The sequence below is a fragment of the Erithacus rubecula genome (genome assembly GCF_903797595.1).
Source record: "Erithacus rubecula genome assembly, contig: scaffold_918_arrow_ctg1, whole genome shotgun sequence".
Lineage (NCBI taxonomy): Eukaryota > Metazoa > Chordata > Aves > Passeriformes > Muscicapidae > Erithacus > Erithacus rubecula.
The window spans coordinates 21369-32779 of NW_027635415.1; the positions used below are offsets into that span (position 1 = coordinate 21369).

The 11411-nt window shown below is 49.8% G+C and overlaps 1 protein-coding gene across 1 annotated transcript; it reads right to left on the reverse strand.

Moving 5' to 3' along the window:
- Positions 1 to 290: 290 nt before the first annotated feature.
- LOC306816850 (olfactory receptor 14J1-like) lies at positions 291 to 1223 on the reverse strand (the record flags this gene model as incomplete). Its single annotated transcript, XM_079333298.1, has 1 exon — positions 291 to 1223. The coding sequence occupies one exon, from the start codon at positions 1221 to 1223 to the stop codon at positions 291 to 293; it is 933 nt and encodes a 310-aa protein (XP_079189424.1).
- Positions 1224 to 11411: the final 10188 nt, after the last annotated feature.

Below are 11411 nucleotides of genomic sequence, written 5' to 3' on the forward strand. Positions count from 1 at the left end.
AGCCAAGGAGGAAATATGTCAGGCAAACACAGCAACACCAAGTTCTTTATTTTGTGTAAGCACATATGTGGTGCAACTCCAGGATTATATAGTCTATGGTTCACACTAGGAATGCAAATACTGAATTAACAATGGTAAAGATAAATATTTTCTTGTTAAAAAATTCTAAAATATGTCATACCTGTGCCAGAAAAAAAAAAAAAAACAAAAAAAACTACAAACCAAGAACACAGGACATAGAGTGGGCATTAATGAGTAATACTATAAAAGTGATAAAGGAGAATGAGAGTTTATTTTTTCTGAGAAGCATTCATGATGATTTTCCTCAAGCCATCCTTGAGCTCCTGGTTCCTCAGGCTGTAGATGAGGGGGTTTAGGGCTGGAGGCACCACTGAGTACAGATATGACAGTACCAGATCTAGAGTTGGGGAGGAGATGGAGGGTGGCTTAAGGAAGGAAAATGTGCCAGTGCTGAGGAGCAGGGAGACCACAGCCAGGTGAGGGAAGCAGGTGGAAAAGGCTTTGTGACGTCCCTGCTCAGAAGGAATCCTCAGCACAGCCCTGAAGATCTGCACATAGGAGAAAACAATGAACACAAAACAGGCAAAAGCTAAACAAACACTAACTGCAAAAAGCCCAAGTTCCCTGAGATAGGATTTGGAGCAGGAGAGCTTGAGGATCTCTGGAATTTCACAGAAGAACCCCCCCAATGCATTGCCCTGGCACAGGGGCAGGGAAAATGTATTGGCTGTGTGCAGCAATGAATAGAGAAAGCCACTGGCCCAGGCAGCTGCTGCCATGTGGGCACAAGCTCTGCTGCCCAGGAGGGTCCCATAGTGCAGGGGTTTGCAGATGGACACGTAGCGGTCGTAGCTCATGATGGTCAGGAGAAAATACTCTGTTGATATAAAGAAAAAAAAGAAGAATACTTGTGCAGCACATCCTGAGTAGGAGATGTTCCTAGTGTCCCAGAGGGAATTGTGCATGGCTTTGGGCACAGTGGTGCAGATGCAGCCCAGGTCAGCGAGGGCCAGGTTGAGCAGGAAGAAGAACATGGGGGTGTGCAGGTGGTGGCCGCAGGCTACGGCGCTGATGATGAGGCCGTTGGCCAGGAGGGCAGCCAGGGAGATGCCCAGGAAGAGGCAGAAGTGCAGGAGCTGCAGCTGCCGCATGTCTGCCATTGCCAGCAGGAGGAAGTGGCTGATGGAGCTGCTGTTGGACATCGCTCCACTCTGGGCATTGTGGACTGTTGAAAGAAAATCTTGATACACTGGGACAGATTTCCGTTAGTCAATCCTATGCTTTTTTTCTCAGTAATTTACTCAAAAATTCATCTCTTTCTTTGGAAAATATCACTTTCTATTTTTTAAATTTTTAAGCTGTGGGTTTTACTGTTAATGTATTGCCTCCTTTGTTGAAGGGACAGAAATCCTCTTTCAGCATTGCTCTCAGCCTGAACACTGGGGAGCCCAGAGGGAAAAAAGGACTCCCACTCCCAGAGCAGTCATACCTGCAGGATCCACACAGCTGGCACTTAATGATTACACCTCTCTCTATTTCAGGGTGACTGCACTTAAAATTTTCTGCAAAAATAAAGAGGACTCCGTAAAATGTCTGGTTTCAAAGTCAACTTCTCTGAACACCTCTCTTTCCCTAGGCACCTGAAGATGGAGGGTATCCAGGTTTGATCTGGCTGTCTGCTGCCTGGAATTGTGCCTACTGGGAGAAGTTTCCCTCTATCCAAGCCTTGTCCCTGCTAGGGCTGCCAGAGCCCAGACCAGCCCTTGAGGCTCAGCTCTGCCCTGCACACCCCTTCCAGCACAGGGCACTGCCCGGGGGCATCTCCCTGGCAGCAGGGCCTTAAGGGCAGTTCAGATAAACTGAGATGCTGCAAGCCAAGGTGCTGCTACTGCTGTCTGTAGGCAGAGGAGGGTGAGGAGGCACTTTGTGAGGGAGATCTGAGGCAGATCTGCTGTTGCCCAGTGGGACAGTGCAGGAGACTCAGTGACACAGACACACCTGACAGCCCCTTTCCCTTGCCTTGAGGAGAAAGCCGAGAGCAGCCCTGGCCATGCAGCACCATCTCCACAGCAGGAGAAATCTGTCCTGATGGGGGTGGCTCCTTCCACCTCCAGCTTCTCCCCACAGTCCATGGGCAGCTGCCAGGCAGGCGGAGATCTCTCCCTGGCAGGTGGCACATGCCCTGGGCTGGCCAAGAGCCCTGAGAGCTGCAGGAGCTGCTCTGCAGGACAGCCCTGGACAGCCCTGGCTGCAGCCCCAGCTTCAGCCCCTGCAGCCATCCCTGGCAGCAGTAGCCATCCTGCCCTGTCCCTCTGACAGTACCCAGGGCAGCCCTGCTCTGCAGCACATCCTTCTCCTCTTCCTCCTGTGCCTCATAGAAACTGGGACAGTCCTCCTGACACATCCCCCAGGGCTGTGCTGGCTCCAGGAGATCCCTCCAGGAGCACAGGGGACATTGCCCTGCACCCACAGACTCACCATGTCCAGGGCTGTGAAGATGTTTCCCCAAGTAAAGTCTCAGCTCAATGTCTTCCCAGGGCTGATTGCCTTTAGCCTGTCTGTGCCTGACTCCTGTCCCCTCAGTGCCTGCAGGCAGTGCCCTCAGCCCTGCTGGGCTGGGAGAGAAGCAGCTTCTCAGCAGAAATGTCTTTTTGAAGCTTTTCCTGGTTGCCATTATCTCCCTCTGTGCCAGGAGACACAACACAACGACTTTGATGACCCTCTCAGGAGTTTGGTCTTTTTTAAATTAGATTCAGTCCCTGAGAGAATGTTTTTCAAAACATCTCTCAAGAACTCAAAATTAAATTGAAACTTGAAAGTTGCTTGAACTTTTAATGGGTCTCACTGAGAGACAGGACTGATAAAGTTCCCCAAGGTACCAGATAGAGCAGAACAATGGAGGCACTGGTAACAGGTAGGAACAAGAAAAGTAAAGGTGTCTCTGATGCTGAGCACAGCTGGATGTGTTTCAGGAATGCAAAGGGCCATGGCTGAGCCCCAGCCCCTGGCAAGGCAGATCCTGTCCCTCCCTCATTGCTCAGGGCTCTTCCCAGGGCACTGGGCTCTGGGGATGTGCAGTGCCCAGGGCAGGACCATGGGCTGGCCCCTGCCAGGCTGCTGAGCAGGGACAAGGAGGCAATGAGGCCCCAGCACAGCAAGGCTCACTTGTCCCCTGCTGGCCTCAGGCCCAGGGCCAGCAGCCATGGCCCAAGTGCTGCAGCAGTTGGCTCTGGCAGGGCCTTTCAGCTGCTGCCCATCCCTGTGCCCTCTGCAGCCCAGGCTGTGCTACGGTGTCCATGCCCTGCCCTCTGTCCCTGCAGGCTGTCATCATCCCCTGGCTGCCCCACCTTGCTGGCCCTTCCTTTGCTGACAGCTCTGCATCCTGCCTGCCTCTGCCTGGCCACACAAAGCCTTGGGCTGCTCCAGACTCCTTTTGGGGAACGTGTTGCACCACAGCCCTTCTTGAAGAGAGAAATTCCTTTTTCCTTGTATTCAGTGAGGACTGCCTCAGCTGTTCATGGCATCAATCTTTTCTTTCTCTCTCTGTTTTCCACTATGTCAAAATGATCCACTGTCTCTGAAATGGCCCTTCAATCCCTCTCAGGGTTCTCCTCTGCTGTCCTCAGTCCCCACTCCACTGAGCACTGAGCTCCTTTGTCCTTATATAGTGGTCATTTGCTTGAGGCCTCCAAACCCCACCTCCAGAGATCTCTTGGCCTTCTCCAAGGTGTTTTCAAATGAAGACATCCAGTTCATAGTCTAAGAAAATCACCAGAGGAACAAGACTAGCCAGACCTCTCTCTTCTGGCTACTTTTATTTGGGAACAACCCTTGAAGAGATACAATTTGGGCTCAGTGTTATAAGGCAGGAGAGAATCAGCTCTGAGGAAGACAAGGGCAACCAGACTTGGTGGAAATGGCAGCTTTTGTCTGGGAGCAATCCCTGCATTTCAGGAATTCTGAAGGGGAATCCTATTTTGGCTATGGATGCTTGAATGAGAAAAGAGGTTCTTTTCCATTTGAAGGAAAGCCCAGAGCCCCAGTGTTTCAGGGGAACATGACAAGAGCATGGCAATGGGCATGCCAGGGGTAGTTGGACCATTCAGGAGAAGACAACCAGCCCTGTTACCTGTTCTCTTGTTTCCATGGGGCCCAGCAGAATCACAACAGTAGTGTCATATTGGATTCTTGGTTTCATGAGTCCCAGGTGTGTCACACTGGCCTCTTGTTTCCATGGGGCTCCACAGTGTCACAATGGTCCCTTTATCCATGAGGCTTTGCAGTGTCACAGGGGTCTCCTTGGTGTCACAGTATCACAATGAACCCTTGGTTCCATGGGGACTCAGAAGGGTCTCCTTGGTTCCACAGGGTCCTGCAGAGCCCCTTGACTCAACAAGGCCCCCAGATGTCATCATGGTCTCCAGGATTCCATAAGATCTGGCAACGTCACAATGGACCTTTAGTTCCATAGGGTCTGGCACTGTTACATGAATCCTTAGTTCTATGGGTTCCCCCATGCAGGGGTTTCTTTCCTATAAGGCTGGTTGGAAGATAAGAACACATGTGGCTCAAGGGTGCAGTGACAGAGAAAACAAGGTCTGAGCCTGGGAATTTGGGGTAGGTTTTATGGAAATGGGTCAATTTTAATACACATGTAGTGACTAAATATAAGAAACACACTTGTAGAAGCATATGTCCACATAAGGATAAGCATTATCCCCCATTGGACCTGAGTCCTGAAAAAACTTATGCCCTCTTTAGCACCAAATTTGTGTTAAATAGTGTTACTGTAGTATTTTTTAGATTTGGTGACAGCCGGGCCTCACAGCACCAAGGAGTCAAGTGTTCCATTATGGAACATCAAGAACAAAGGGGTCTTTTGACACTGTGGGAGCTCATGGAACCAAAATCTATTTGGACTGCTTGGAGCCATATGGAAGTTATGGTCTTTTGTGACACTGCAGATCCAAGGAGACCATTGTGGCACTGAGAAACCTCATGGAACCAAAAATCATTTGTGACAGAGAAAGTCCTCATGGAACCAATGGCCCATTGTCATACTGCACATCCAAAAAGGCCATGGTGTCTCTATGGAACCTCCTGCAATCATGGGTGCATTGTGACACTGCAGGGCCTCACAGAACCAAGGAGTCCATTGTGACACTGCAGGACCTCACAGAACCAAAAAGTCCATTGTGACACTGCAGGGCCTCACAGATCCAAGGAGTCCACTGTGACATTTCTGTACCTCATGCAAACAAGGTGACCATGTTATATTCCAGAAACGCATGGAACAAAGGGTCCATGGTGACGCTGCAGAACTATTGCTGAGAGTATGAAAGCTCACGGGCGGCCTTTGTGACACTGTAGATCCAAGGAGGCAATTGTGACACTGAGGAACCTCATGGAACCAAGGGTCTATTGTTGCACTGTAGGGACTCATATAGCCAAAGGTCCATTGTGACATTGCAGGGCCTTGTGGAACAATGGAGACAATTTTGACACAGAATCCCAGAGTGAATGAGGTTGGAAAAGACCTTTGAGACCATCCAGTCCAACCTGAGACCTAACATCCCCTCATCAATGAATCCATGGTTTTGAATGTCACGTCCAGTCTTTTTTAAAATGTTACTGGGGGTGGTGACTTCACAACCCACCTGGGCAGAATTTTCCAGTACCCAATCACTCTTTCAGTGAAGAATTTTTTCCCTGATGTCAAACCTAAACTCATCTTCAGACTGTGTCCTCTCATTGTGTCAGTGGTTTCCTGGGAGAAGAGACTAATCCCCACCTGACCATAACCTCTTTTCAGGTTGTTGTAGAGAATCTCGCTGGAGACCATTGTAGCCATTACGGCCATTGTAACGAGGCAGGGCTTCATGGAATCAAGAGGACCACAGTGACAGTGTGGGGCTCCATGGGACAAAGGGGCCATTCTGACACTGTGGAACCAAGGAGACATTTGTGAGACTATGGGGCACTGTGGAACCAAAGGTGCATTTTGACACATCAGGGCATAATGGAACCAAGGAGACCATTTTTACAGTATGAGGCTTTGTGAAATCAAAGGGCCATTGTGTCACTTCAGAGCTTTGTGGAGCCAAGGGGACCATAATGACACACTGGAACTAATGGTCTGCTGTGACTCTGTGGGGTGTCCTGGAATCAATGGTCTGTTTTGACACTGCAGAGCCTTATGGAATCATGGAGACTATTGTGACACTAAAGGTGATGCCTTAGAGGGCTACCTAGAACAGAGGCTAGGCAAGGTTAAGAGAATAAAGTGGGTATTTATTAAAGGCCTTCAATAGATACACCTTGGGCAGTCAGAAGTCTCCCAAAGGCTACACCTGAGATTGATAGTGGTGACAACATTTTTAAGAAATTATAAGTTTGGTAAATTTACATATCAGGACTTAATCCTCCAATTACAGCTTCAAGTAATGAAGCCTTATTCCCCCAATTTTGTTTATACTTTTCAGAGTCTGAGGCTGTAGGCTTTCCTTGAATTTCAGAGGAATTGTTTTGTCTGACCAAAGTGTGAAGATAGTTAACTAACGCTTTATATGGAGTTCAGAGTTATGCACTAATGCAGTACAGGATTTGAAAAATATAAAGGCAAAAATCTTAAGGCATCACAGGCCTCACTGAACTAAGGGGACACTGTGACACTTTGTGGCCCTAGGGAACTTAGGAGTCCATTGTGACACTGCAAGGTCTCATGGAAGCAAGGAACAATTGTGACAAGATAGGGTCTTGTTGGTCCAAGTGTGATTGTGTCTCTGTGTGGCACTATGGAACCAAGGACTCCATAGTGACAGTACAGGGCCCCATAGAACTAAAGATTCATGTAACAGTGCCAGACCCTATGGAACTAAAGGTCCATTGTGACATTGCCAGGTCCTATGGAATCCTGGAGACCATGATGACATCTGGGGGCCTTGTTGAGTCAAGGGGCTCTGCAGGACCCTGTGGAACCAAGGAGACCCTTCTGACATTGTGAGTCCCCATGGAACCAAGGGTTCATTGTGATACTGTGACACCAAGGAGACCCCTGTGACACTGCAAAGCCTCATGGAAAAAAGGGACCATTGTAACACTGTGGAGCCCCATGGAAACAAGAGGCCAGTGTGACACACCTGGGACTCATGAAACCAAGGATCCAATATGACACTACTGTTGTGATTCTGCTGGGCCCCATGGAAACAAGAGAACAGGTAACAGGGCTGGTTGTCTTCTCCTGAATGGTCCAACTACCCCTGGCATGCCCATTGCCATGCTCTTGTCATGTTCCCCTGAAACACTGGGGCTCTGGGCTTTCCTTCAAATGGAAAAGAACCTCTTTTCTCATTCAAGCATCCATGGCCAAAATGGGATTCCCCCTTTAGAACTCCTAATATCTAGGTATTGCTCCCAGACAAAAGCTGCCATTTCCACCAAGTCTGGTTGCCCTTGTCTTCCTCAGAGCTGATTCTCTCCTGCCTTATAACACTGAGCCCAAATTGTATCTCTTCAAGGGTTGTTCCCAGACAAAAGTAGCCAGAAGAGAGAGGTCTGACTAGCCTTGTTCCTCTGGTGATTTTCTTACACTATGAACTGGATGCCTTCATTTGAAAACACCTTGAAGAGGGCCCAGAGATCTCTGGAGGTGGGATTTGGAGGCCTCAAGTAAATAACCACTATCTAGGGACAAATAAGCTCTGTGCTCAGTGGAGTGGGGACTGAGGACAGCAGAGGAGAACCCTGGGAGTGATTGAAGGGCCATTTCAGAGATAGTGGATCATTTTGACTTAGTGGAAAACAGAGAGAGAAAGAAAAGATTGATGCCATGAACAGCTGAGGCAGTCCTCACTGAATACAAGGAAAAAGGAATTTCTCTCTTCAAGAAGGGCTGTGGTGCAACACGTTCCCCAAAAGGAGTCTGGAGCAGCCCAAGGCTTAGTGTGTCCAGGCAGAGGCAGGCAGGATGCAGAGCTGTCAGGAAAGGAAGGGCCAGCAAGGTGGGGCAGCCAGGGGATGATGACAGTCTGCAGGGACAGAGGGCAGGGCATGGACACCGTAGCACAGCCTGGGCTGCAGAGGGCACAGGGATGGGCAGCAGCTGAAAGGCCCTGCCAGAGCCAACTGCTGCAGCACTTGGGCCATGGCTGCTGGCCCTGGGCCTGAGGCCAGCAGGGGACAAGTGAGCCTTGCTGTGCTGGGGCCTCATTGCCTCCTTGTCTCTGCTCAGCAGCCTGGCAGGGGCCGCCCCATGCTCCTGCTTTTGGCATTGCACATCCCCAGAACCCAGTGCCCTGGGAAGAGCCCTGAGAAATGAGGGAGGGACAGGATCTGCCTTGCCAGGGGCTGGGGTTCAGTCCTTGGCCCTTTGCATTGCTGAAACACATCCAGCTGTGCTCAGCACCAGAGACACCTTTCCCTGCTTTGTCCCCACCTGCCATCAGTGCCTCCAGTGTTCTGCTCTAACTGGGACCTGGGGACACTTTCTCAGTCCTGTCCCTCACTGGGATCTAGTTAAATATGAGAAACTTCAGTGCTTCAATCTCACTTGGAGCTCTTGAGAAGTTTTTTGAGCACACTCTCTCAGGGACTGAGTCTGATGCCAACAGCACCAAAGCCCTGAGAGGGTGATTCAAGTCCTATTGCTGTGCCTGTGCTGCTGAGCTGGGCCAGGCTCCAGCACAGAGGCAGCTCCTGGCAAGGGCAGCACTGCAGAGAGACAGCTCTGCCCAGGAGCAGCTCCTGTGACAGCCCAGCAGGGCTGGGGCACTGCCAGGGCACAGGCAGGGACATGAGCAGGGCACAGGCAGAGCTCACAGTGCTCAGCACTGGCAGGGGCTGTGTCATGTCCCAGAGGGGGCTGTGGCACAGCAGCACCTCTGTGGCTGTGTCATGGAGCCAGAGAGCAGCTGTGATGTCAGAAAGGGGCTGTGTGACAGCACAGGGTAGGTAGTGTGAGGTCACAGATTGGGCTGTGACATCACAGAACAGGCTGTGATATTGCTGAGTGGGCTGTGACAGCACTGGACGGTTGTGTGACACCATAGAGAGGGCAGTGAGGTCACAGAGGAGACTGTGCCATCATAGAGGGTGGCTCTGTGATATCAGACAGCAGGCTGTGACATTACAGAGCAGCTGTGTGATGTCCCAGAGAAGGCTGTGGCATCAGAGAGTGTGTTCTGCCATCACAGGGTGGCTATGTGACATCAGAGAGGGGCTGTGACATCCTGGAGCAGGATGTGACATCACAGAATGGCCGTGTGACATGCCAGGGCAGATTGTGTGACATCACAGCAATGACTGTGACTTCACAGATCACAGAGGCTGTGTGACATCACAGGGGCTATATGACACCACAGGGCAATGTGACACCACAGGGTGCTATATGACATCACAGGGTGCTGTGTGACATCACATGGGTTGTGTGACATCACATGGGTTTTGTGACATCACAGGGCTGTGTGACATCACAATGACTGTGTGACATCACAGAGCTGTTTGACATCATAGAGTGTTGTGTGACATCATAGTGTGCTGTGTGACATCATAGGGTGCTGTGTGACATCACAGGGTTTTGTGACATCACAATGACTTTGTGACATCATAGGGTGCTGTGTGACATCACAGGGGCTGTGTGACATCATAGGGTGCTGTGTGACATCATAGGGTGCTGTGTGACTTCACAGGGTTGTGTGACATCACAATGACTTTGTGACATCATAGGGTGCTGTGTGACATCACATGGGCTGCATGACATCACAATGACTGTGTGACATCATAGGGTGCTGTGTGACATCACAGAGCTGAGTGGCATCATAGGGTGTTGTGTGACATCATAGTGTGCTGTGTGACATCATAGGGTGCTGTGTGACATCACAGGGTGCTGTGTGACATCACAGGGGCTGTGTGACATCATAGGGTGCTGTGTGACATCATAGGGTGTAGTGTGACATCACAGGGCTGTGTGACATCACAATGACTTTGTGACATCATAGGGTGCTGTGTGACATCACAGGGGCTGCATGACATCACAATGACTGTGTGACATCATAGGGTGCTGTGTGACATCACAGAGCTATTTGACATCATAGAGTGTTGTGTGACATCATAGTGTGCTGTGTGACATCACAGAGCTCTGTGACATCACAGGACTGTGTGAGGTCACTGGGGAGGTCACTCTGCCCCGTTCCCCCCTCACAGTCCAACGCTGCTCGTGCACAGGGGGGTCCCCTGTTCCCCCAAGTCCCCCCGCCCCCCATGCCACAGACTCCCCAGAGGATGTTCCATGAGATCGACCCCAGAGCCTGACATGGGGACAGGGGCCGGGCCCTGGGGGTGGCACAGGGGGACAGGGACCCCCCGACAGCGTCCCCGTGTCCCAGGGCCAGGGTCTGGGCCAGGGCTCCTTCACCCTGTTATGAGCCAGGGGCTGAGAGCATTTAAAAAATGATCAGCAAAAACCAGATTTAATGTTAAGCTACAGCGCGACTCCTTGGCAAGAGTCACCCTACTCCTGAACTGGACACTTCAGGCACACCAAGGAAACAAAGCAACAACAAAACCAAACAAAATCCAGTCAATCAAACCAGAAATGAACCGAGAACTGTCCATGTGTGTGTGCTCAGGTGTGACAAAAGGACAGTGAGGGCAAGGATAAAAGGAATGCAGCCTCAAAGCCTAACAGAGCTCATACTTAACAGGACTTAACATATAACTTAACCTTAACTTCTACCTTAATCTTAATAATTTAGCAAAAGAACAGCACTTAACAGTATTTAACTGAACTTATAACCCATATAAATTTAACAGAGGAATAACAGTTAACAGTATTTAACTTGGCTTATAACTTATATTAAACTTAACTTAGGAAAAGAACAACACTTAACACCATTTTACTCAGCTTACATCTTGTTCTGGGGTGACTTTATGATGCTGAATTGTATCCCCATGCGTCTGTTTAGCCCAGAAAGTAGTTTTACACCTTTAAGATTTGAGAGTGAAGTGGGTGGAGAAGGAGAAGCAGTGGAATGTCTGAGGCAGTTGCTTTCAATATCTATAGATAAGAGCTTTAGCTTTCCTTCTCTTGACTGTGTTGTCTGCAGCATGGACAGGCAGTGAGAGAGAGCTCTTCTTTGTTTTTAGTCAGTATTTTATAGCTAGCTGAGGCAGTGAAGTTCCCTGGACTGTGGTTTTTTTATTTTCTTGGAACTGTTCAAAATTGCTCTGGACTGAAACCCCAGAAGAACACCGGGAGCTCACACCTGTGACCCACTGGGGCCTGGGACACTGCATTGCAGCACCAGAGGGGCTGATAAGAGACTGAGCTGAGCTACACCCACAAAAAAGACTTTCTGAATTTGCCATCTCTTCAGAACAGTGGGAGGTTTCAT